The sequence below is a fragment of the Oncorhynchus keta genome, chromosome 5 (genome assembly GCF_023373465.1).
Source record: "Oncorhynchus keta strain PuntledgeMale-10-30-2019 chromosome 5, Oket_V2, whole genome shotgun sequence".
Classification (NCBI taxonomy): domain Eukaryota; kingdom Metazoa; phylum Chordata; class Actinopteri; order Salmoniformes; family Salmonidae; genus Oncorhynchus; species Oncorhynchus keta.
Genome location: NC_068425.1, coordinates 39,010,419 through 39,030,299, shown reverse-complemented (window position 1 = coordinate 39,030,299; position 19,881 = coordinate 39,010,419). Strand labels below are relative to the sequence as shown.

The 19,881-nt window shown below is 46.6% G+C and overlaps 1 protein-coding gene across 35 annotated transcripts; it reads left to right on the top strand.

Moving 5' to 3' along the window:
• The first annotated feature begins 51 nt into the window (after positions 1 to 51).
• Positions 52 to 19,579, top strand: LOC127930327 (medium-chain acyl-CoA ligase ACSF2, mitochondrial-like). Of its 35 annotated transcripts, none has more exons than XM_052519995.1 (17): positions 52 to 90; positions 1,707 to 1,878; positions 6,137 to 6,332; positions 7,143 to 7,271; positions 7,369 to 7,422; positions 8,335 to 8,453; positions 9,901 to 10,063; positions 10,675 to 10,770; positions 12,615 to 12,763; positions 12,922 to 13,013; positions 16,073 to 16,149; positions 16,242 to 16,349; positions 16,568 to 16,719; positions 16,848 to 16,989; positions 18,106 to 18,216; positions 18,539 to 18,607; positions 18,754 to 19,579. In XM_052519995.1, the coding sequence occupies exons 2-17, from the start codon at positions 1,721 to 1,723 to the stop codon at positions 18,802 to 18,804; spliced, it is 1,866 nt and encodes a 621-aa protein (XP_052375955.1). In that variant the 5' UTR covers positions 52 to 90; positions 1,707 to 1,720; the 3' UTR covers positions 18,805 to 19,579. The 35 variants fall into 35 exon arrangements, 9 of the variants coding, with proteins under 9 accessions (XP_052375955.1, XP_052375956.1, XP_052375953.1 ...); XM_052519996.1 differs by lacking the exon at positions 52 to 90 and adding an exon at positions 745 to 900 and having other exon boundaries at positions 6,137 to 6,227; XM_052519993.1 differs by lacking the exon at positions 52 to 90 and adding an exon at positions 745 to 900 and having other exon boundaries at positions 18,862 to 19,579.
• Positions 19,580 to 19,881: the final 302 nt, after the last annotated feature.

Here is a 19,881-nt window from a genome sequence, read left to right as displayed (position 1 = left end):
GCAAACAACGTGAGTGTGTGTATGTGTTACAGCGTGACTTACAATCACTACTTTACGTACCCCAGGGCATTGTGAAGCAGAATGACGCTCGTAGGTACCCCGTCTAACTGGGAGTGGGGACAGACAATTGTAAATGGTTTTAGACGGGGCTTTACTTTAATCAAAGTACAGTACAGATTCAAAGAATGCAGGCAATGCAAAAGCTAAACAAATGATGTTCTACTTCAGTCGTGCTTCTACAAAAACTACAGATATAACTGGGTGATCAATAAATCATGGGACTTATGTCAGTTGCTCGGTCTTAGCAAGGATTCCTTGTCTAATGATTATGCCCGCTAGCGATGTCTCTATACAGAAGAATCGAGCTAACTTAAAAATAGCTTGCAAAACAATTTAGCGGAGCTAAGATGCTTCTACACCTGCATTGCTTGCTGTTTGGGGTTTTCTGGCTGGGTTTCTGTACAGCACGTTGATATATCAGCTGATGTAAGAAGGGCTTTATAAATACATTTGATTTGAGCGTAATCGATTTCTGTAAATAGCATCAGACTACAAAGTTAGAGTTGTAGAAAACTCTTAAGTGATTTGGACAATAGCTTCCAAAAAACGTATTCCAAAGAATAAACTAGCTTGCTACTTAGCCAGAAAATAAAGACATGTTAATTTACCCGCCTTGACAGCTGGGTATTTATGTTGGATATGCGCATTCAGGATGTGCGCAAGCAGATTGCGCACGTCGTGTTTCGTAACAGGTTGTACCAGGAAAGTCACTGCGGGCAAGTGAGCGGACACTTCCAAAACGCGGTCAAGCCTAAACATCGTTCAGCCATCCGTTCTTCAGTTTCCTCCTGAATTTATGTGCGCGAATACACAACATTTTACGGTATCGCGTGTTTTCTGGTAGGGAAACTTATGTTATACTTGAAAAGATCGGAGAAAAGTTTTCTGAAGTTAGAGCACATTTTGTCATTTACTGTAAGGATATGAGTTTTCAAAGCAGCATGGAAGTTCTGTGTAACGACCTAGCGATTAAAGCCTACCCATTACCAAGGCAAAATAAGAAAGTGCGAGTAATCTATTTTGTAATGACGTGTTATTCAGAAGTAAATGTTCACAGTAAATGTGTTGCATTGAGTTTGCTATACAGCCGCGAAATGATTTGAGATAGATGCGCTTGCTGAAAGAAATAACTTCTTTAGAAATTCGACATACTTATTAATGTGCTTGCGGTAAATCTGACACTTATTTGTCATGTGCATGCTGAAAGCACATAAGTTATCAAAACTTATCCAACTTCAGAATGTGCAGGTTCCTGTTTGATTCTATTCATACTTGTTGTACTGCAACCAATATTAGCTTAAAACCCAATGCATTTCAATGGTCATCGACTTTCTAGATTCTAGATGGGTCATTCCACGAAATAGAGTGCCTTTTGCTTTCCTTTGATATTTTACATAGGAATTGTGCACCAATATTGAATTTCAAAAACCTGTTACATTAATAAGTGCCTCTCTTAATAGAAACCACATGGAACAATTTATTAAATCACTTGTATAATATGAATAAAGACTTAATAAAATGCCCAAACTCTGCATTTGTACATGTCCCTTCTCATGTTTTTCTGACTTCAAGAAGATTTGAATCCAACATTTTTAACAAAGGGTCTAAATGGGTTCAGAACAAAATAAATCAGGTGTTATTTTCAGAGCTGACTGAGGCCATGTCAGCGGTGTGGATCAGCTCCTCTCTACTGAGGTCCAGGGCAACTCACCTCAGACAGCTCAGTATGTTCTCTAGAAGGGCTGTGTTACAACCTGTACAGGTGGTCTCCTCACTACAGAAGACATGGACACCTGGGAACCCAACCTGGTGCTGTAGGTAGGTCAGCTCTCTTCACATTGTCAGACATAAACAGACGAGCTGGATTATTTCTGTCATTTTGCAAGTTGTTTCCTTTCTAAAGCCCAGCTCTGACCTTTGACATAGATTGTACATGACATTTTGTCATTCAGACCTATAGAGCACACCACTAGTTGGGGTCAATCTCATTTCAATGTAGTCAATTACAGTTGCAGTGATCGGTATGATCCGTCAACTGTAGAGTATGGACTTGATGGCCTGTATGTGTCTTGACTAGTATTCAGACTGAGGGTAATGTATTTCAATGCCTGCTGAGCCATGCTCAAGTCACTGCATACTATAGAAACAATCCTTTTCAGAAACAGGTTTTTAAAATATGTTTTTACTTGGATTCTTCAGCCCAGTTTCTGCTTTGTCTTGGCTGTAAGGAAGGGGCTCAGCGTGGTTGTCTTGGCTGTAAGCAACGGGGCTCAGCGTGGTTGTCTTGGCTGTAAGCAACGGGGTTCAGCGTGGTTGTCTTGGATTGTCCAGCCCAGTTTCTGCTTTGTCTTGGCTGTAAGGAACGGGGCTCAGCGTGGTTGTCTTGGCTGTAAGGAACGGAGCTCAGCGTGGTTGTCTTGGCTCAGCGTGGTTGTCTTGGCCATAAGGAACGGGGCTCAGCGTGGTTGTCTTGGCCGTAAGGAACGGGGCTCAGCGTGGTTGTCTTGGCTGTAAGGAACAGGGCTCAGCGTGGTTGTCTTGGCTTTAAGGAACGGGGCTCAGCGTGGTTGTCTTGGCTGTAAGGAACGGGGCTCAGCGTGGTTGTCTTGGCTGTAAGGAACGGGGCTCAGCGTGGTTGTCTTGGATTGTCCAGCCCAGTTTCTGTTGTCTTGGCTTTAAGGAACGGGGCTCAGCGTGGTTGTCTTGGATTGTCCAGCCCAGTTTCTGCTTTGTCTTGGCTGTAAGGAACGGGGCTCAGTGTGGTTGTCTTGGCTCAGCGTGGTTGTCTTGGCCATAAGGAACGGGGTTCAGCGTGGTTGTCTTGGCTTTAAGGAACGGGGCTCAGCGTGGTTGTCTTGGCTGTAAGGAACGGGGCTCAGCGTGGTTGTCTTGGCTGTAAGGAACGGGGCTCAGCGTGGTTGTCTTGGCTTTAAGGAACGGGGCTCAGCGTGGTTGTCTTGGCTTTAAGGAACGGGGCTCAGCGTGGTTGTCTTGGCTTTAAGGAACGGGGCTCAGCGTGGTTGTCTTGGCTGTAAGGAACGGGGTTCAGCGTGGTTGTCTTGGCTCAGCGTGGTTGTCTTGGCTGTAAGGAACGGGGCTCAGCGTGGTTGTCTTGGCTGTAAGGAACGGGGTTCAGCGTGGTTGTCTTGGCTGTAAGGAACGGGGCTCAGCGTGGTTGTCTTGGCTCAGCGTGGTTGTCTTGGCTGTAAGGAACGGGGCTCAGCGTGGTTGTCTTGGCTGTAAGGAACGGGGCTCAGCGTGGTTGTCTTGGCCGTAAGGAACGGGGCTCAGCGTGGTTGTCTTGGCCGTAAGGAACGGGGCTCAGCGTGGTTGTCTTGGCCGTAAGGAACGGGGCTCAGCGTGGTTGTCTTGGCCGTAAGGAACGGGGCTCAGCGTGGTTGTCTTGGCCTTAAGGAACGGGGCTCAGCGTGGTTGTCTTGGCCATAAGGAACGGGGCTCAGCGTGGTTGTCTTGGCCGTAAGGAACGGGGCTCAGCGTGGTTGTCTTGGCTGTAAGGAACGGGGCTCAGCGTGGTTGTCTTGGCTGTAAGGAACGGGGCTCAGCGTGGTTGTCTTGGCCGTAAGGAACGGGGCTCAGCGTGGTTGTCTTGGCTGTAAGGAACGGGGCTCAGCGTGGTTGTCTTGGCCTTAAGGAACGGGGCTCAGCGTGGTTGTCTTGGCCGTAAGGAACGGGGCTCAGCGTGGTTGTCTTGGCCGTAAGGAACGGGGCTCAGCGTGGTTGTCTTGGCCGTAAGGAACGGGGCTCAGCGTGGTTGTCTTGGCCATAAGGAACGGGGCTCAGCGTGGTTGTCTTGGCCATAAGGAACGGGGCTCAGCGTGGTTGTCTTGGCCGTAAGGAACGGGGCTCAGCGTGGTTGTCTTGGCTTTAAGGAACGGGGCTCAGCGTGGTTGTCTTGGCTTTAAGGAACGGGGCTCAGCGTGGTTGTCTTGGCTTTAAGGAACGGGGCTCAGCGTGGTTGTCTTGGCTTTAAGGAACGGGGCTCAGCGTGGTTGTCTTGGCTGTAAGGAACGGGGCTCAGCGTGGTTGTCTTGGCCGTAAGGAACGGGGCTCAGCGTGGTTGTCTTGGCTTTAAGGAACGGGGCTCAGCGTGGTTGTCTTGGCTTTAAGGAACGGGGCTCAGCGTGGTTGTCTTGGCTTTAAGGAACGGGGCTCAGCGTGGTTGTCTTGGCTTTAAGGAACGGGGCTCAGCGTGGTTGTCTTGGCCATAAGGAACGGGGCTCAGCGTGGTTGTCTTGGCTTTAAGGAACGGGGCTCAGCGTGGTTGTCTTGGCTTTAAGGAACGGGCTCAGCGTGGTTGTCTTGGCTTTGAAAGGGCTCAGCGTGGTTGTCTTGGCCATAAGGAATAGGGGCTCAGCGTGGTTGTCTTGGCACGGAACACGTTTGTCACGTATCCGTTATCTCTGGTTTCCCCTCTGAAAGACTTTGTGTCCTGTGACCTGATGGGAGAATAGTGAGTGAGGTGGGCCGTATCTGTGCTGTTTCCCCAACGGCTCCCAAGAGAACAGAGGGGACGGGAGAGAACAGAGGGGACGGGAGAGAACAGGGAGAACAGAGGGGACGGGAGAGAACAGAGGGGACGGGGAGAGGGGAGAGAACAGTGGAGAGGGGTCCACTATGAAACCACAGTCCGGGAACACAACTTCTTCTGTTTCAAAATAGATTACTGTCATGGATAAAGAACACCCTCACAGTCAACTCTACAGTCTGTAAACCAAACCGATCCCTTTGTTTCTTCTCCTCTTTGTGTACCAACCCATCCCTCTGTCTGGGCGGCAGGTAGTCTAGTGGTTAAGAGCAATGGGCCAGTAAGCAAAAGGTCTCTGGTTTGAATCCCAGAGCCGACTTGCTCTTGAGCAAGGCATTTAACCCTAATTGCTCCTGTGGGCCTCTCTGGATAAGAGTGTCTGCTAAATGACTCAAATGTAAATATCTACTCCCTCTCTCTGTTCCAACCCATGTCTCTCTGTTCCAACCCATGTCCCTCTGTTCCAACCCATTTCATCTCTGTTCCAACCCATGTCTCTCTGTTCCAACCCATCTTTCTGTTCCAACCCATGTCTCTCTGTTCCAACCCATGTCTCTCTGTTCCAACCCATGTCTCTCTGTTCCAACCCATCTCTCTGTTCCAACCCATGTCTCTCTGTTCCAACCCATGTCTCTCTGTTCCAACCCTTCTCTCTCTGTTCCAACCCATGTCTCTCTGTTCCAACCCTTCTCTCTCTGTTCCAACCCATGTCTCTCTGTTCCAACCCATGTCTCTCTGTTCCAACCCATGTCTCTCTGTTCCAACCCATGTCTCTCTGTTCCAACCCATCTCTCTCTGTTCCAACCCATCTCTCTCTGTTCCAACCCATCTCTCTCTGTTCCAACCCATGTCTCTCTGTTCCAACCCATGTCTCTCTGTTCCAACCCTTCTCTCTCTGTTCCAACCCTTCTCTCTCTGTTCCAACCCATGTCTCTCTGTTCCAACCCATGTCTCTCTGTTCCAACCCTTCTCTCTCTGTTCCAACCCATGTCTCTCTGTTCCAACCCATCTCTCTCTGTTCCAACCCTTCTCTCTCTGTTCCAACCCTTCTCTCTCTGTTCCAACCCGTCTCTCTCTGTTCCAACCCATGTCTCTCTCTGTTCCAACCCATGTCTCTCTCTGTTCCAACCCATGTCTCTCTCTGTTCCAACCCATGTCTCTCTCTGTTCCAACCCATGTCTCTCTCTGTTCCAACCCATGTCTCTCTCTGTTCCAACCCATGTCTCTCTCTGTTCCAACCCATGTCTCTCTGTGTACCAACCCATGTCTCTCTGTGTACCAACCCATCTCTCTGTGTTTACTCCCTCTTTTAACTCTCTCTGTATCAGACTTTGGTCAACTACAGTACATATGTCAAATACTTGGTTGTGTTTACTGTAGTTTGCCTGGTACAATGGAACCAATTAAATAGTCCTCTATGTCCAAATTCCAAAGTGTTATCAAGTGCACCTAAAAACAGCTTCCAACTATTTCCCTCATGTATTTGACCCAGGTCTACTCTGTCTACTGTTCATGTCTGCCCCTCAACAGATCCCTCCATGTGGACAGTCCCCCCCTGGTCCCAGGGCAGAGCTTCAGCTACGTCCATGGGGCCTCCTCAGTGTCCCTGCTGGGCCAGACGGTGGGTCAGAGTTTGCAGGCGGCAGCTGACCGCTGGCCCCACAGAGAGGCCCTGGTGTTCCTGCAGGATGGAGTCCGTAAGACCTTCTCCCAGTTTCAGGAGGACGTAGGTCTTTCATCCACCCTCTCTTCTAATCTATTTCATCATATCTAGAGATCATTGTTAGGCTGTTACCTCTGTTCCCACTCAAAGCACATTCAGCAGGACTATCTGTCAGTGCATCTGATTGGTGGTTTACCAAATAGTAACATAGCTATTATGTGTCAGTGCATCTGATTGGTGGTTTACCAAATAGTATCATAACTATTATGTGTCAGTGCATCTGATTGGTGGTTTACCAAATAGTAACATAGCTATTATGTGTCAGTGCATCTGATTGGTGGTTTTTATCATAACAATATCTGATTGGTGGTTTACCAAATAGTAACATAGCTATTATGTGTCAGTGCATCTGATTGGTGGTTTACCAAATAGTAACATAGCTATTATGTGTCAGTGCATCTGATTGGTGGTTTACCAAATAGTAACATGACTATTATGTGTCAGTATATCTGATTGGTGGTTTACCAAATAGTAACATAACTATTATGTGTCAGTGCATCTGATTGGTGGTTTACCAAATAGTAACATAACTATTGTGTCAGTGCATCTGATTGGTGGTTTACCAAATAGTAACATAACTATTGTGTCAGTGCATCTGATTGGTGGTTTACCAAATAGTAACATGACTATTATGTGTCAGTGTATCTGATTGGTGGTTTACCAAATAGTATCATAACTATTATGTGTCAGTGTATCTGATTGGTGGTTTACCAAATAGTAACATAGTGTTATGTGTCAGTATATTGTTGGGAAACTATTTATAGATATCATCCTGTATATTACTTCCTGGGTCATGGTCTCCCTCCTCCCCAGGTTGACCAGGCCGCTGCAGGTCTCCTGGCCCTGGGTCTGAAGAGAGGGGACAGACTAGGAGTCTGGGGGCCCAACACATACCACTGGATCCTGTTTCAGTTCGCCACAGCCAAGGCCGGCATCATACTGGTGAAGATGAGCTATTATATTAGATTCTAAAATGAACATGTATTATCTGTTAGGATCTATTGGTCCTAATATTAAAGTATTGTTCTAATCTCTACAGGTGTCGATAAACCCAGCCTATCAGCTGAAGGAGCTGGAGTTCACCCTGGGGAAGGTTTGTTCTTATCCAGTACAGTGTTGTTTTACACTCCTGGATAGACTGAATGAATAGCTGAACTGATCCTGACCCTGGTGCTGTCTGTGTCCCACCCAGTTTAAGACCCAGAGGTTCTGTTATCTCTGTCTCTGTAGGTGCAGTGTAAAGCTGTGGTGTGTCCCACCCAGTTTAAGACCCAGAGGTTCTGTTATCTCTGTCTCTGTAGGTGCAGTGTAAAGCTGTGGTGTGTCCCACCCAGTTTAAGACCCAGAGGTTCTGTTATCTCTGTCTCTGTAGGTGCAGTGGTGTGTCCCACCCAGTTTAAGACCCAGAGGTTCTGTTATCTCTGTCTCTGTAGGTGCAGTGGTGTGACCCACCCAGTTTAAGACCCAGAGGTTCTGTTATCTCTGTCTCTGTAGGTGCAGTGGTGTGACCCTTCCCAGTTTAAGACCCAGAGGTTCTGTTATCTCTGTCTCTGTAGGTGCAGTGGTGTGACCCACCCAGTTTAAGACCCAGAGGTTCTGTTATCTCTGTCTCTGTAGGTGCAGTGGTGTGACCCTTCCCAGTTTAAGACCCAGAGGTTCTGTTATCTCTGTCTCTGTAGGTGCAGTGTAAAGCTGTGGTGTGTCCCACCCAGTTTAAGACCCAGAGGTTCTGTTATCTCTGTCTCTGTAGGTGCAGTGTAAAGCTGTGGTGTGTCCCACCCAGTTTAAGACCCAGAGGTTCTGTTATCTCTGTCTCTGTAGGTGCAGTGGTGTGACCCACCCAGTTTAAGACCCAGAGGTTCTGTTATCTCTGTCTCTGTAGGTGCAGTGGTGTGACCCTTCCCAGTTTAAGACCCAGAGGTTCTGTTATCTCTGTCTCTGTAGGTGCAGTGGTGTGACCCACCCAGTTTAAGACCCAGAGGTTCTGTTATCTCTGTCTCTGTAGGTGCAGTGTAAAGCTGTGGTGTGTCCCACCCAGTTTAAGACCCAGAGGTTCTGTGACATGCTGAGACAGATCTGCCCAGAGATGGACACAGCAGAGTCAGGGGTCTTCAGGAGCTCCAGGTATGTTAATATTGTACTACTGCATCATGACTGAGTCAACAGACAGGTATGTTAATATTGTATTACTGCATCATGACTGAGTCAACAGACAGGTATGTTAATATTGTACTACTGCATCATGACTGAGTCAACAGACAGGTATGTTAATATTGTACTACTGCATCATGACTGCGTCAACAGACATATTGTATTACTGCACCATGAAGTAAACAAGTACCTAGCAGGATAGCTAACATCATAGATATAGAACCCTGAACAGATATGTGATCTGTGGCTAACATATTTATAGCCATAGTAGAGATCCCATTAAATTACTAGAAGGGCTATGTCATAAACCCTCAGTTCCTGAATGGTATGATAATGGCAGCCATTTTGGTCAGGGACAAATCCAAACCAGCCTAATTGAAAGGAAAGGAAGTAGAGGCATAGGTGATGCACTTCCTGCTTTTACTGATGCAGGAACATAAACGTAAGGCATGTGATACTGTATATCAGAAATGGTGTATTAGAATTATTGGCTAATGTGAAACACAGTAGAAGGGAACACAGCAACTCTGCTGGATCGACTCTGAATAAGAAATATTATCACCAGTGGATGTCTATCTACCTGTAAATGGAACCTCAGTATCTGTGTATGGTGATGGTGACAGACAGGGACAGTAGAGGACCTAATGAAGGCTGTTACTGTAATGTTACCGTAATGTTACTGTAATGTAATGGTCATTGTGTTACTGTAATATTACTGACAGTGTTACTGTAATGTAACTAATGTTACTATCATTGTGTTGCTGTAATGTTACCGTAATGTAACGGTCATTGTGTTACTGTAATGTTACTGTCATGGTCATTGTGTTACTGTAATATTACTGACAGTGTTACTGTAATGTAATGGTCATTGTATTACTGTAATGTAACTGTCATTGTGTTACTGTAATTTTAATGTAACGGTCATTGTGTTACTGTAATGTTACTATAATGAAACAGTCATTGTGTTACTGTAATGTTACTGTAATGTAACGGTCATTGTGTTACTGTAATGTTACTGTAATGTAGTGGTCATTGTGTTACTGTAATATTACTGACAGTGTTACTGTAATGTAACTAATGTTACTATCATTGTGTTGCTGTAATGTTACCGTAATGTAACGTCATTGTGTTACTGTAATGTTACTGTCATGGTCATTGTGTTACTGTAATATTACTGACAGTGTTACTGTAATGTAATGGTCATTGTGTTACTGTAATGTAACTGTCATTGTGTTACTGTAATTTTAATGTAATGGTCATTGTGTTACTGTAATGTTACTGTAATGTAATGGTCATTGTGTTGCTGTAATGTTACTGTAATGTTACTGTAATGTAACGGTCATTGTGTTAGTGTAATGTTACTATAATGAAACGGTCATTGTGTTACTGTAATGTTAACCTACTGTGTTCCTCCTGCCAGACTACCAGACCTGCGTATGGTGATTGTGACAGACAGCAGACAGACAGGGACTGTACATGTAGAGGATGTGATGCAGGCTGGAAGCAGACAGCACCACCAGGAGCTGCAGGACCTGCAGACCAAACTGTCCTTCGACGACCCCATCAACATACAGTTCACATCCGTAGGTCTCCTGTTGAAAGAAGAAGAATTCTTTACGGCTGATTTCCTGGACACAGATTACCCTGTCTAGGACACAGATTACCCTGTCTAGGACACAGATTACCCTGTCTAGGACACAGATTACCATGTCTAGGACACAGATTACCCTGTCTAGGACACAGATTACCCTGTCTAGGACACAGATTACCCTGTCTAGGACACAGATTACCCTGTCTAGGACACAGATTACCCTGTCTAGGACACAGATTACCCTGTCTAGGACACAGATTACCCTGTCTAGGACACAGATTACCCTGTCTAGGACACAGATTACCCTGTCTAGGACACAGATTACCCTGTCTAGGACACAGATTACCCTGTCTAGGACACAGATTACCCTGTCTAGGACACAGATTACCCTGTCTAGGACACATGTCGAGGACACAGATTACCCTGTCTAGGACACAGATTACCCTGTCTAGGACACAGATTACCCTGTCTAGGACACAGATTACCCTGTCTAGGACACAGATTACCCTGTCTAGGACACAGATTACCCTGTCTAGGACACACGTTCCGCTAATGGAATCCCCCCCAACAGTGTTAGTCTGTCTGATGTCTACTGTTCTCTAGGGAACAACAGGAAATCCTAAAGGTGCCACCCTCTCCCACCACAACATCGTCAACAACGCCTATTTTGTGGGTCTACGTCTGGGATTCAACTGGAAGGTCAGTGGAGACATGAGACTATTATTATCTCTCTCTCTGTCGCCCTCTCTCTCTCTCTCTCTCTCTCTCTCTCTCTCTCTGTGGCCCTCTCTCTCTCTCTGCCCTCTCTCTCTCTCTCTGTCGCCCTCTCTCTCTCTGTGGCCCTCTCTCTCTCTCTGTGGCCCTCTCTCTCTCTGTGGCCCTCTCTCTCTCTGTGGCCCTCTCTCTCTCTCTCTGGCCCTCTCTCTCTCTCTCTCTCTCTGGCCCTCTCTCTCTCTCTCTCTGGCCCTCTCTCTCTCTCTCTCTGGCCTCTCTCTCTCTCTATCGCCCTCTCTCTCTCTCTGTCGCCCTCTCTCTCTCTCTGTCGCCCTCTCTCTCTCTCTATGGCCCTCTCTCTCTCTCTCTCTCTGTCCCTCTCTCTCTCTCTCTCTGTGGCCTCTCTCTCTCTCTCTGTGGCCTTCTCTCTCTCTCTGTGGCCCTCTCTCTCTCTCTGTGGCCCTCTCTCTCTCTGTGGCCCTCTCTCTCTCTCTCTGGCCCTCTCTCTCTCTCTCTCTCTGGCCCTCTCTCTCTCTCTCTCTGGCCCTCTCTCTGTGGCCCTCTCTCTCTGGCCCTCTCTCTCTCTCTCTGTGTCGCCCCTCTCTCTCTCTCTGTCGCCCTCTCTCTCTCTCTCGCCCCTCTCTCTCTCTCTGTCGCCCTCTCTCTCTCTCTCTCTGTCGCCCTCTCTCTCTCTCTCTGTCGCCCTCTCTCTCTCTCTGTCGCCCTCTCTCTCTCTCTGTGGCTCTCTCTCTGTGGCTCTCTCGCTCTCTCTCTCTGTGGCGCTCTCTCTCTGTGTCGCCTCTCTCTCTCTCTCTGTCGCCCTCTCTCTCTCTCTGTCGCCCCTCTCTCTCTCTGTCGCCCCTCTCTCTCTCTCTGTCGCCCTCTCTCTCTCTCTGTCGCCCCTCTCTCTCTCTGTGGCTCTCTCTCTGTGGCTCTCTCGCTCTCTCTCGCTCTCTCTCTCTGTGGCGCTCTCTCTCTCTCTCTCTCGCTCGCTCTCTCTCTCTCTGTCGCTCTCTCTCTCTGTCGCTCTCTCTCTCTGTCGCTCTCTCTGTCGCTCTCTCTCTCTGTCGCTCTCTCTCTCTGTCGCTCTCTCTCTGTCGCTCTCTCGCTCTGTCGCTCTCTCTCTCTGTCGCTCTCTCTCTCTGTCGCTCTCTCTCTCTGTCGCCCCTCTCTCTCTGTCGCCCTCTCTCTCTCTCTCTGTCGCCCTCTCTCTCTCTCTCTGTCGCCCTCTCTCTCTCTCTGTCGCTCTCTCTCTCTGTGGCGCTCTCTCTGTGGCGCTCTCTCTCTGTGGCGCTCTCTCTCTCTGGCGCTCTCTCTCTCTGTCGCCCGCTCTCTCTCTCTCTGTCGCGCTCTCTCTCTCTCTGTCGCCCTCTCTCTCTCTCTCTGTCGCCCTCTCTCGCTCTCTCTCTGTCGCTCGCTCTCTCTGTCGCTCTCTCTCGCTCTCTCTCTGTCGCCCTCTCTCGCTCTCTCTCTGTCGCCCTCTCTCGCTCTCTCTCTCTCGCCCTCTCTCGCTCTCTCTCTGTCGCCCTCTCGCTCTCTCTCTGTCGCCCTCTCGCTCTCTCTCTCTCTCTGTGGCGCTCTCTCTCTCTGTGGCGCTCTCTCTCTCTGTGGCGCTCTCTCTCTGTGGCGCTCTCTCTCTCTGTGGCGCTCTCTCTCTCTCTGTGGCTCTCTCTCTGTGGCGCTCTCTCTCTGTGGCGCTCTCTCTCGCTCTCTCTCTCTCTCTGTGGTGCTCTCTCTCTCTCTGTCGCTCTCTTTCTCTCTGTCGCTCTCTCTCTCTGTTTCTCTCTACTTTTCTCATGTAACCTCTGCTCTGGTTGCTTCCCCCTCAGCCTATAAGAGCGTGTGTTCCTGTTCCCCTGTACCACTGCATGGGCTCAGTGTTAGGAGCGATGTGTTTGGCACTGCATGGCATCACCCTGGTCTTCCCCTCTGCTGGGTACGACAGCCGTGCCAACCTGGAGGCCATTCAGAATGAAAGGTAGTAAAGTTTAGGAACCTCTTCCTTAAGTGACTTACAATAGAGATATTTCATGTCAGTCTGTTGTAATAAGAATAATATAAATAGCTGCCACTGAGCACATTGAGAATGAACCTCTATAATACACTAAATACCTCTCTATATGTTCTCTGTTTCAGGTGTAATTTCCTCTACGGAACTCCTACCATGTACATTGACATGCTTGGACAGCCTGACCTACACAACTATGACCTGTCATCAGTTGAATCTGGTGAGAGATTTGAGGTTTGTTTGTGTAGACTGTTGTTTGATGGCTGGAAATACATAAAAATAAACTGAATTGCTGTGATAAAGTTTAAGCTTAACGGGGTAATTTGCAGTTGCTACATCCATTTTTGGACTTATATATTAAATTCATGTACCCTTTGATTCTTGAAGATTATAACATACCTTTTGATCTTAACTTCAGCTGTCGCACCAGAATATAAGCCTGTTTTACTCCAATGTTTGTAAACATTGTAAACGTTAGTCTGTTTTAACCTGTTTTGAGGCTCTTGACTAACATTTTCAGTCGGGGTCTCTGGCGCCGCTATGGTTTTCAGTCGGGGTCTCTGACGCCGCTATGGTTTTCAGTCTGGGTCTCTGGTGCTGCTATGGTTTTCAGTCTGGGTCTCTGGCGCTGCTATGGTTTTCAGTCTGGGTCTCTGGCGCTGCTATGGTTTTCAGTCGGGGTCTCTGGCGCCGCTATGGTTTTCAGTCGGGGTCTCTGGCGCCGCTATGGTTTTCAGTCGGGGTCTCTGGCGCCGCTATGGTTTTCAGTCGGGGTCTCTGGCGCTGCTATGGTTTTCAGTCTGGGTCTCTGGCGCCGCTACGGTTTTCAGTCTGGGTCTCTGGCGCTGCTATGGTTTTCAGTCTGGGTCTCTGGCGTCGCTATGGTTTTCAGTCGGGGGTCTCTGGCGCTGCTATGGTTTTCAGTCTGGGTCTCTGGTGCCGCTACGGTTTTCAGTCTGGGTCTCTGGCGCTGCTATGGTTTTCAGTCTGGGTCTCTGGCGCTGCTATGGTTTTCAGTCGGGGTCTCTGGCGCTGCTATGGTTTTCAGTCGGGGTCTCTGGCGCTGCTATGGTTTTCAGTCGGGGTCTCTGGCGCTGCTATGGTTTTCAGTCGGGGTCTCTGGCGCTGCTATGGTTTTCAGTCTGGGTCTCTGGCGCTGCTATGGTTTTCAGTCGGGGTCTCTGGCGCTGCTATGGTTTTCAGTCGGGGTCTCTGGCGCTGCTATGGTTTTCAGTCTGGGTCTCTGGCGCTGCTATGGTTTTCAGTCTGGGTCTCTGGCGCTGCTATGGTTTTCAGTCGGGGTCTCTGGCGCCGCTATGGTTTTCAGTCGGGGTCTCTGGCGCCGCTATGGTTTTCAGTCTGGGTCTCTGGCGCTGCTATGGTTTTCAGTCTGGGTCTCTGGCGCTGCTATGGTTTTCAGTCTGGGTCTCTGGCGCCGCTACGGTTTTCAATTGGTGGCACCAATATCTTGTCACTCAATAGAAACATTTTATAATCTTGTTATAAAGTCATTCACTGTGGTTTACAGAGAAGGTATGATTAAAGAACAACATTTATCATCAAACATGTCCAAGCAGTAATGATTCAGGTCATTTTCATCTACAACTTAAACTATTCCCTAAGTACTGTTGCAACCTCAGACAACATTTTCCAGAGAAGCCCAATTCCCAATTCAACCAATAGCAAAATCCTCTGACAATGGTTTCAAAATAATACACAATTAAATTAAACACAGATGACCCTTACTAATCAGGAATCTCTCTGATACGTTGTGATGGACTGTCATTATAAATGCTTCACAGGAACCTGGTCAAATTAGGTTTGTAGTGTGGCTAGCCACTGAATGAGTCTGAATTCACTGTCAGCATGCAGTCAAAGCTACCAACCACTTTTAGACATTACTAGTGTTCTCAAATCGTTTCCTGATGTCGACAATAGATATGAGTTGAATTCATAATATGGCAAACTTAGCTAGCTTACATACATTTAGAGAAAACAAGTTGTATTAAGTGGCTAGCTAACTAGCTAGCATTAGCAATGTTTGGTGGTCAATGAGACTGAGATTTAGCTAACCAGCTGAGTTAGCGAACAATGTAACAAAATAATAATTTTGAAAAAGGCTCTGCATTTCAGGAATCACAGTAGCAAGCATTGGAACGCTGCGATTGGTTGCCCAAAATTCTGGGGCGAGGCTTAGTGAAGCTCTCTGCATCTCAAAGACAGAACAGAAATGTTGTTTTTTAAAACAGTGCCTGTCGCTCAATATTGAGGGTTGAGAAATAGTGATCATACCCCTAGAAAGCAGAGACCCTTCCCCTCTTCAACTAACAACATGTTTTCAAAACATATGTTTTTCCCACAACTGCATTTTGAAAGAAAGCATTTTTCTCTTCTACTAAATAGATATTTGGAAGGAGAGGGCGTGGCTGGCTCGTCACAGCAGCTGGCCCCGGTCAAATGGACACTTTCATGGCAGGACTCAATTCACTTTAGGCGTACTGCTTGACCAAATCATGATTTTATCCAAAACAATAAGAAGTTTTGAGTGACGTGACCGGCAGTTTTTCTACATCCACAGCCAAGTCAAAGGGCTGCAAACTGCAACTAAATGGTCTCGGTCTGATGCCCTCCTAAAACAATCATTTGTATATTATGGATTGCTCCTAAAACAATCATTTGTATATTATGGATTGCTCCTAAAACAATCATTTGTATATTATGGATTGCTCCTAAAACAATCATTTGTATATTATGGATTGCTCCTAAAACAATCATTTGTATATTATGGATTGCTGGTCCTTTCATCCATATCTCTATGAATTTGAGAGTGGTTACATGTCTCCGCCCCCATCCCTCAGATTTTTACCAAAACAGTGGCGGGGTGTCAATTTGTTTTATTTTTCAACTGCAGATTGCCCCTTTTAATAGTAATATAATTTATTGGTAATACAGTTATAGTATTTGTGAAGGGTGGTGGTTGATTAATATGCTGTATAAAGCAGTAGTATAGTATTTGTGCCCAGGAAGGGTGGTGGTTGATTAATATGCTGTATAAAGCAGTAGTATAGTATTTGTGCCCAGGAAGGGTGGTGGTTGATTAATATGCTGTATAAAGCAGTAGTATAGTATTTATGAAGGGTGGTGGTTGATTAATATGCTGTATAAAGCAGTAGTATAGTATTTTATGAAGGGTGGTAGTTGATTAATATGCTGTATAAAGCAGTAGTATAGTATTTGTGCCCAGGAAGGGTGGTTGTGATTTCTGTTGTTGTGTTCCAGGGTTTATGAGTGGGTCTCTTTGTCCTCCTGAAGTCATGAGGAAACTCAAAACTGATATGAATGTCAATGATATGATAGTAAGTACTTCCCATCTTTTTCTCTGTGTGTGTGTGTATAATATACTTTATAATCTGTATGGGGTAACACAACGTTCCCTTGGTAACATCAGATAGGCTATGGGACCACAGAGAACAGCCCTGTAACATTCCTTGGTTTCCCGCGAGACAACGAGGAACTGAAGACCGAGACGGTGGGATGTATCCTGAACCACACAGAGGTATCAAACGTGTGTGTGTGTGTGTGTGTGTGTGTGTGTGTGTGTGTGTGTGTGTGTGTGTGTGTGTGTGTGTGTGTGTGTGAGCGGAGAGAGACAGAGAATAGATAGTCATGTGTCTAATGTCAGAGTCCTAATTCATCTACATGCAGTATGTGTAATGTTTATATTCCTCCTTCATTAAAACACACATGAAACCGTACCTGTGTTCTCCTGGCCAGGCGAAGGTGGTGGATGTGTCCTCTGGAGAGGTGGTTCCTCTCGGGGATCCAGGAGAGCTGCTGATCAGAGCTTACTCTGTTATGTTGGAGTACTGGGACGACCCAGACAAGACCAGTGAGGCGATCGCCAAAGACCGCTGGTACAGAACCGGGTAAGAAATGAGATGGAGAGAAAGAGATGAGGGAGAGAGAGATAAAGACACACAGAGAAACAAACAGAGACCCAGACAGCAACAGATGAAAAGTGAGCGCCAGCATCAACTGTTTAATGTCTCCACAGTGACATAGCCAGTCTGGACAGGTTTGGGTACTGCCGTATAGTGGGACGTATAAAGGACATGATCATACGTGGAGGAGAGAACATCTACCCTGCTGAGATAGAGAAGTTCCTTCACACCCATCCCAACGTACAGGAGGCCCAGGTGAGAACCACACCCATCCCAACGTACAGGAGGCCCAGGTGAGAACCACACCCATCCCAACGTACAGGAGGCCCAGGTGAGAACCACACCCATCCCAACGTACAGGAGGCCCAGGTGAGAACCACACCCATCCCAACGTACAGGAGGCCCAGGTGAGAACCACACCCATCCCAACGTACAGGAGGCCCAGGTGAGAAACACACCCATCCCAACGTACAGGAGGCCCAGGTGAGAACCACACCCATCCCAACGTACAGGAGGCCCAGGTGAGAACCACACCCATCCCAACGTACAGGAGGCCCAGGTGAGAACCACACCCATCCCAACGTACAGGAGGCCCAGGTGAGAACCACACCCATCCCAACGTACAGGAGGCCCAGGTGAGAACCACACCCATCCCAACGTACAGGAGGCCCAGGTGAGAACCACACCCATCCCAACGTACAGGAGGCCCAGGACTCGGCACCACTAGAGGGCATTAGAGAATAGAACAGCACCACAGTAACACCATACAACCAAGTTACACAAATCTATCCAGGAAATGTTAGTACCAGAACCTTTCATTTCCTGTCTTAATTTCTCAATACTCATATCACCATATGATGTCCATACACAATGTCAACAGTAGGTATGGTTGGGTCAGTTATGGTTGGGTCAGTTTTCTGATTTTAGTGTATCCAGGTGTTTATATTCTCTCCCTGTCCTGTCCACCTCTCTTTCTCCCCAGGTGTTTATATTCTCTCCCTGTCCACCTCTCTTTCTCCCCAGGTGTTTATATTCTCTCCCTCTCCTGTCCACCTCTCTTTCTCCCCAGGTGTTTATATTCTCTCCCTGTCCACCTCTCTTTCTCCCCAGGTGATTATATTCTCTCCCTGTCCACCTCTCTTTCTCCCCAGGTGTTTATATTCTCTCCCTGTCCACCTCTCTTTCTCCCCAGGTGATTATATTCTCTCCCTGTCCTGTCCACCTCTCTTTCTCCCCAGGTGATTATATTCTCTCCCTGTCCTGTCCACCTCTCTTTCTCCCCAGGTGATTATATTCTCTCCCTGTCCTGTCCACATGTCTTTCTCCCCAGGTGTTTATATTCTCTCCCTGTCCACCTCTCTTTCTCCCCAGGTGATTGGTGTGAGAGATGAGAGGTTGGGGGAACAGGTGTGTGCCTGTATCAGACTGAAGGAGGGACAGGACTGTAGCAGAGAGGAGATCAGAGATTTCTGCAAGGGACAGGTGACACATTTACATTTACATTTACATTTAAGTCATTTAGCAGACGCTCTTATCCAGAGCGACTTACAAATTGGTGCATACACCTTATGACATCCAGTGGAACAGCCACTTACAATAGTGCATCTAAATCTTTTTAGGGGGGGGGGGTGAGAAGGATTACTTACCCTATCCTAGGTATTCCTTGAAGAGGTGGGGTTTCAGGTGTCTCCAGAGACAGGAAGTGACATGACCTGTGATTCGATCATTGTCAGGTTTATAACTTCTATTATATACTATGTTATATTGTGTTTATAGCTACAGGCATCTGCTTCTACTGTTCCAGATTTCTCACTTCAAGATCCCCCACTATGTGGTGTTTGTGGACAGCTATCCACTGACTGCCTCTGGAAAGGTAGGATGGCTTCATGACAGCGTATTTTCTCTGTCTTCATTCATATCAGCAGCGGACCAATGTTCTATATCATGAAATTGATAATCAGAGTAATTATACCAGAACAGACGACTGGGCTGATCACCTCTGTGTTTGTCCTTTTCTAGATCCAGAAGAATAAACTGAGGGAGGAGATGGAGAAGAAGCTGGGTCTGTGATGGACAGAGGGACCTAGACAGACTGGGCTAATCACCTCTGTGTTTGTCCTTTCCTAGATCCAGAAGAATAAACTGAGGGAGGAGATGGAGAAGAAGCTGGTTCTGTGATGGACAGAGGGACCTAGACAGACTGGGCTAATAGCAACCCACATTGAGCACCGTTTACACCGTCAATACGCACAAAGATCATCCGCATCCGAATCTGAATTACAACCACTGACATTTAGTTGTGGCTGCTGCCAACATTTTAATTTTTTACTATTTTGTCCTCTGGTGGGTAATATCTTCAGATTAATCACGTAACTATTTGACAATCATTTTGTTCAAATGAAATGAGGCATTTCCTTGTTTACCACAGAGAATCTACTGTGGCAATTGACCCTCCCCATGTTATGAATGGAAAGGTCATGTTGGTGTACCTACTTGTATTTCCAATGTATGTCATCCATTAATGAGTAATCCATCCATTAATATAATCCATTAATGAGTAATCCATCCATTAATATAATCCATTAACTTTCCTTTATAATCAAAAGCGGAACATACAATATCCCTGAACTGTCCACATCTAACATTGGTAACTAAATCAAGCCAATCATGAGTTGAGTTAATATAATCTGTTTTCATTAAGGACTATGTGTCTGCATTAAGGGTTCATATAATCTATGTAAAATGGCTGACTGTGTGTCTGCTTTAAGGGTTGAGTTAATATAATCTGTTTTCATTAAGGACTATGTGTCTGCATTAAGGGTTAATATAATCTATGTAAAATGGCCGACTGTGTGTCTGCTTTAAGGGTTGAGTTAATATAATCTGTTTTCATTAAGGACTGTGTGTCTGCTTTAAGGGTTGAGTTAATATAATCTGTTTTCATTAAGGACTGTGTGTCTGCTTTAAGGGTTGAGTTAATATAATCTGTTTTCATTAAGGACTGTGTGTCTGCTTTAAGGGTTAATATAATCTATAATAAAATGGCCGACTGTGTGTCTGCTTTAAGGGTTGAGTTAATATAATCTGTTTTCATTAAGGACTATGTGTCTGCATTAAGGGTTCATATAATCTATAATGTAAAATGGC

Bases quoted from the DNA above. Each gene is read 5' to 3' on its own strand.
- LOC127930327 (XM_052519995.1), top strand. From the start codon at position 1,721: ATGTCAGCGGTGTGGATCAGCTCCTCTCTACTGAGGTCCAGGGCAACT. The intron at 10,771-12,614 runs GTCAGTGGAGAC...CTTCCCCCTCAG, and splicing joins GTCTGGGATTCAACTGGAAG to CCTATAAGAGCGTGTGTTCC. The intron at 16,990-18,105 runs GTGAGAACCACA...CTTTCTCCCCAG, and splicing joins CCAACGTACAGGAGGCCCAG to GTGATTGGTGTGAGAGATGA.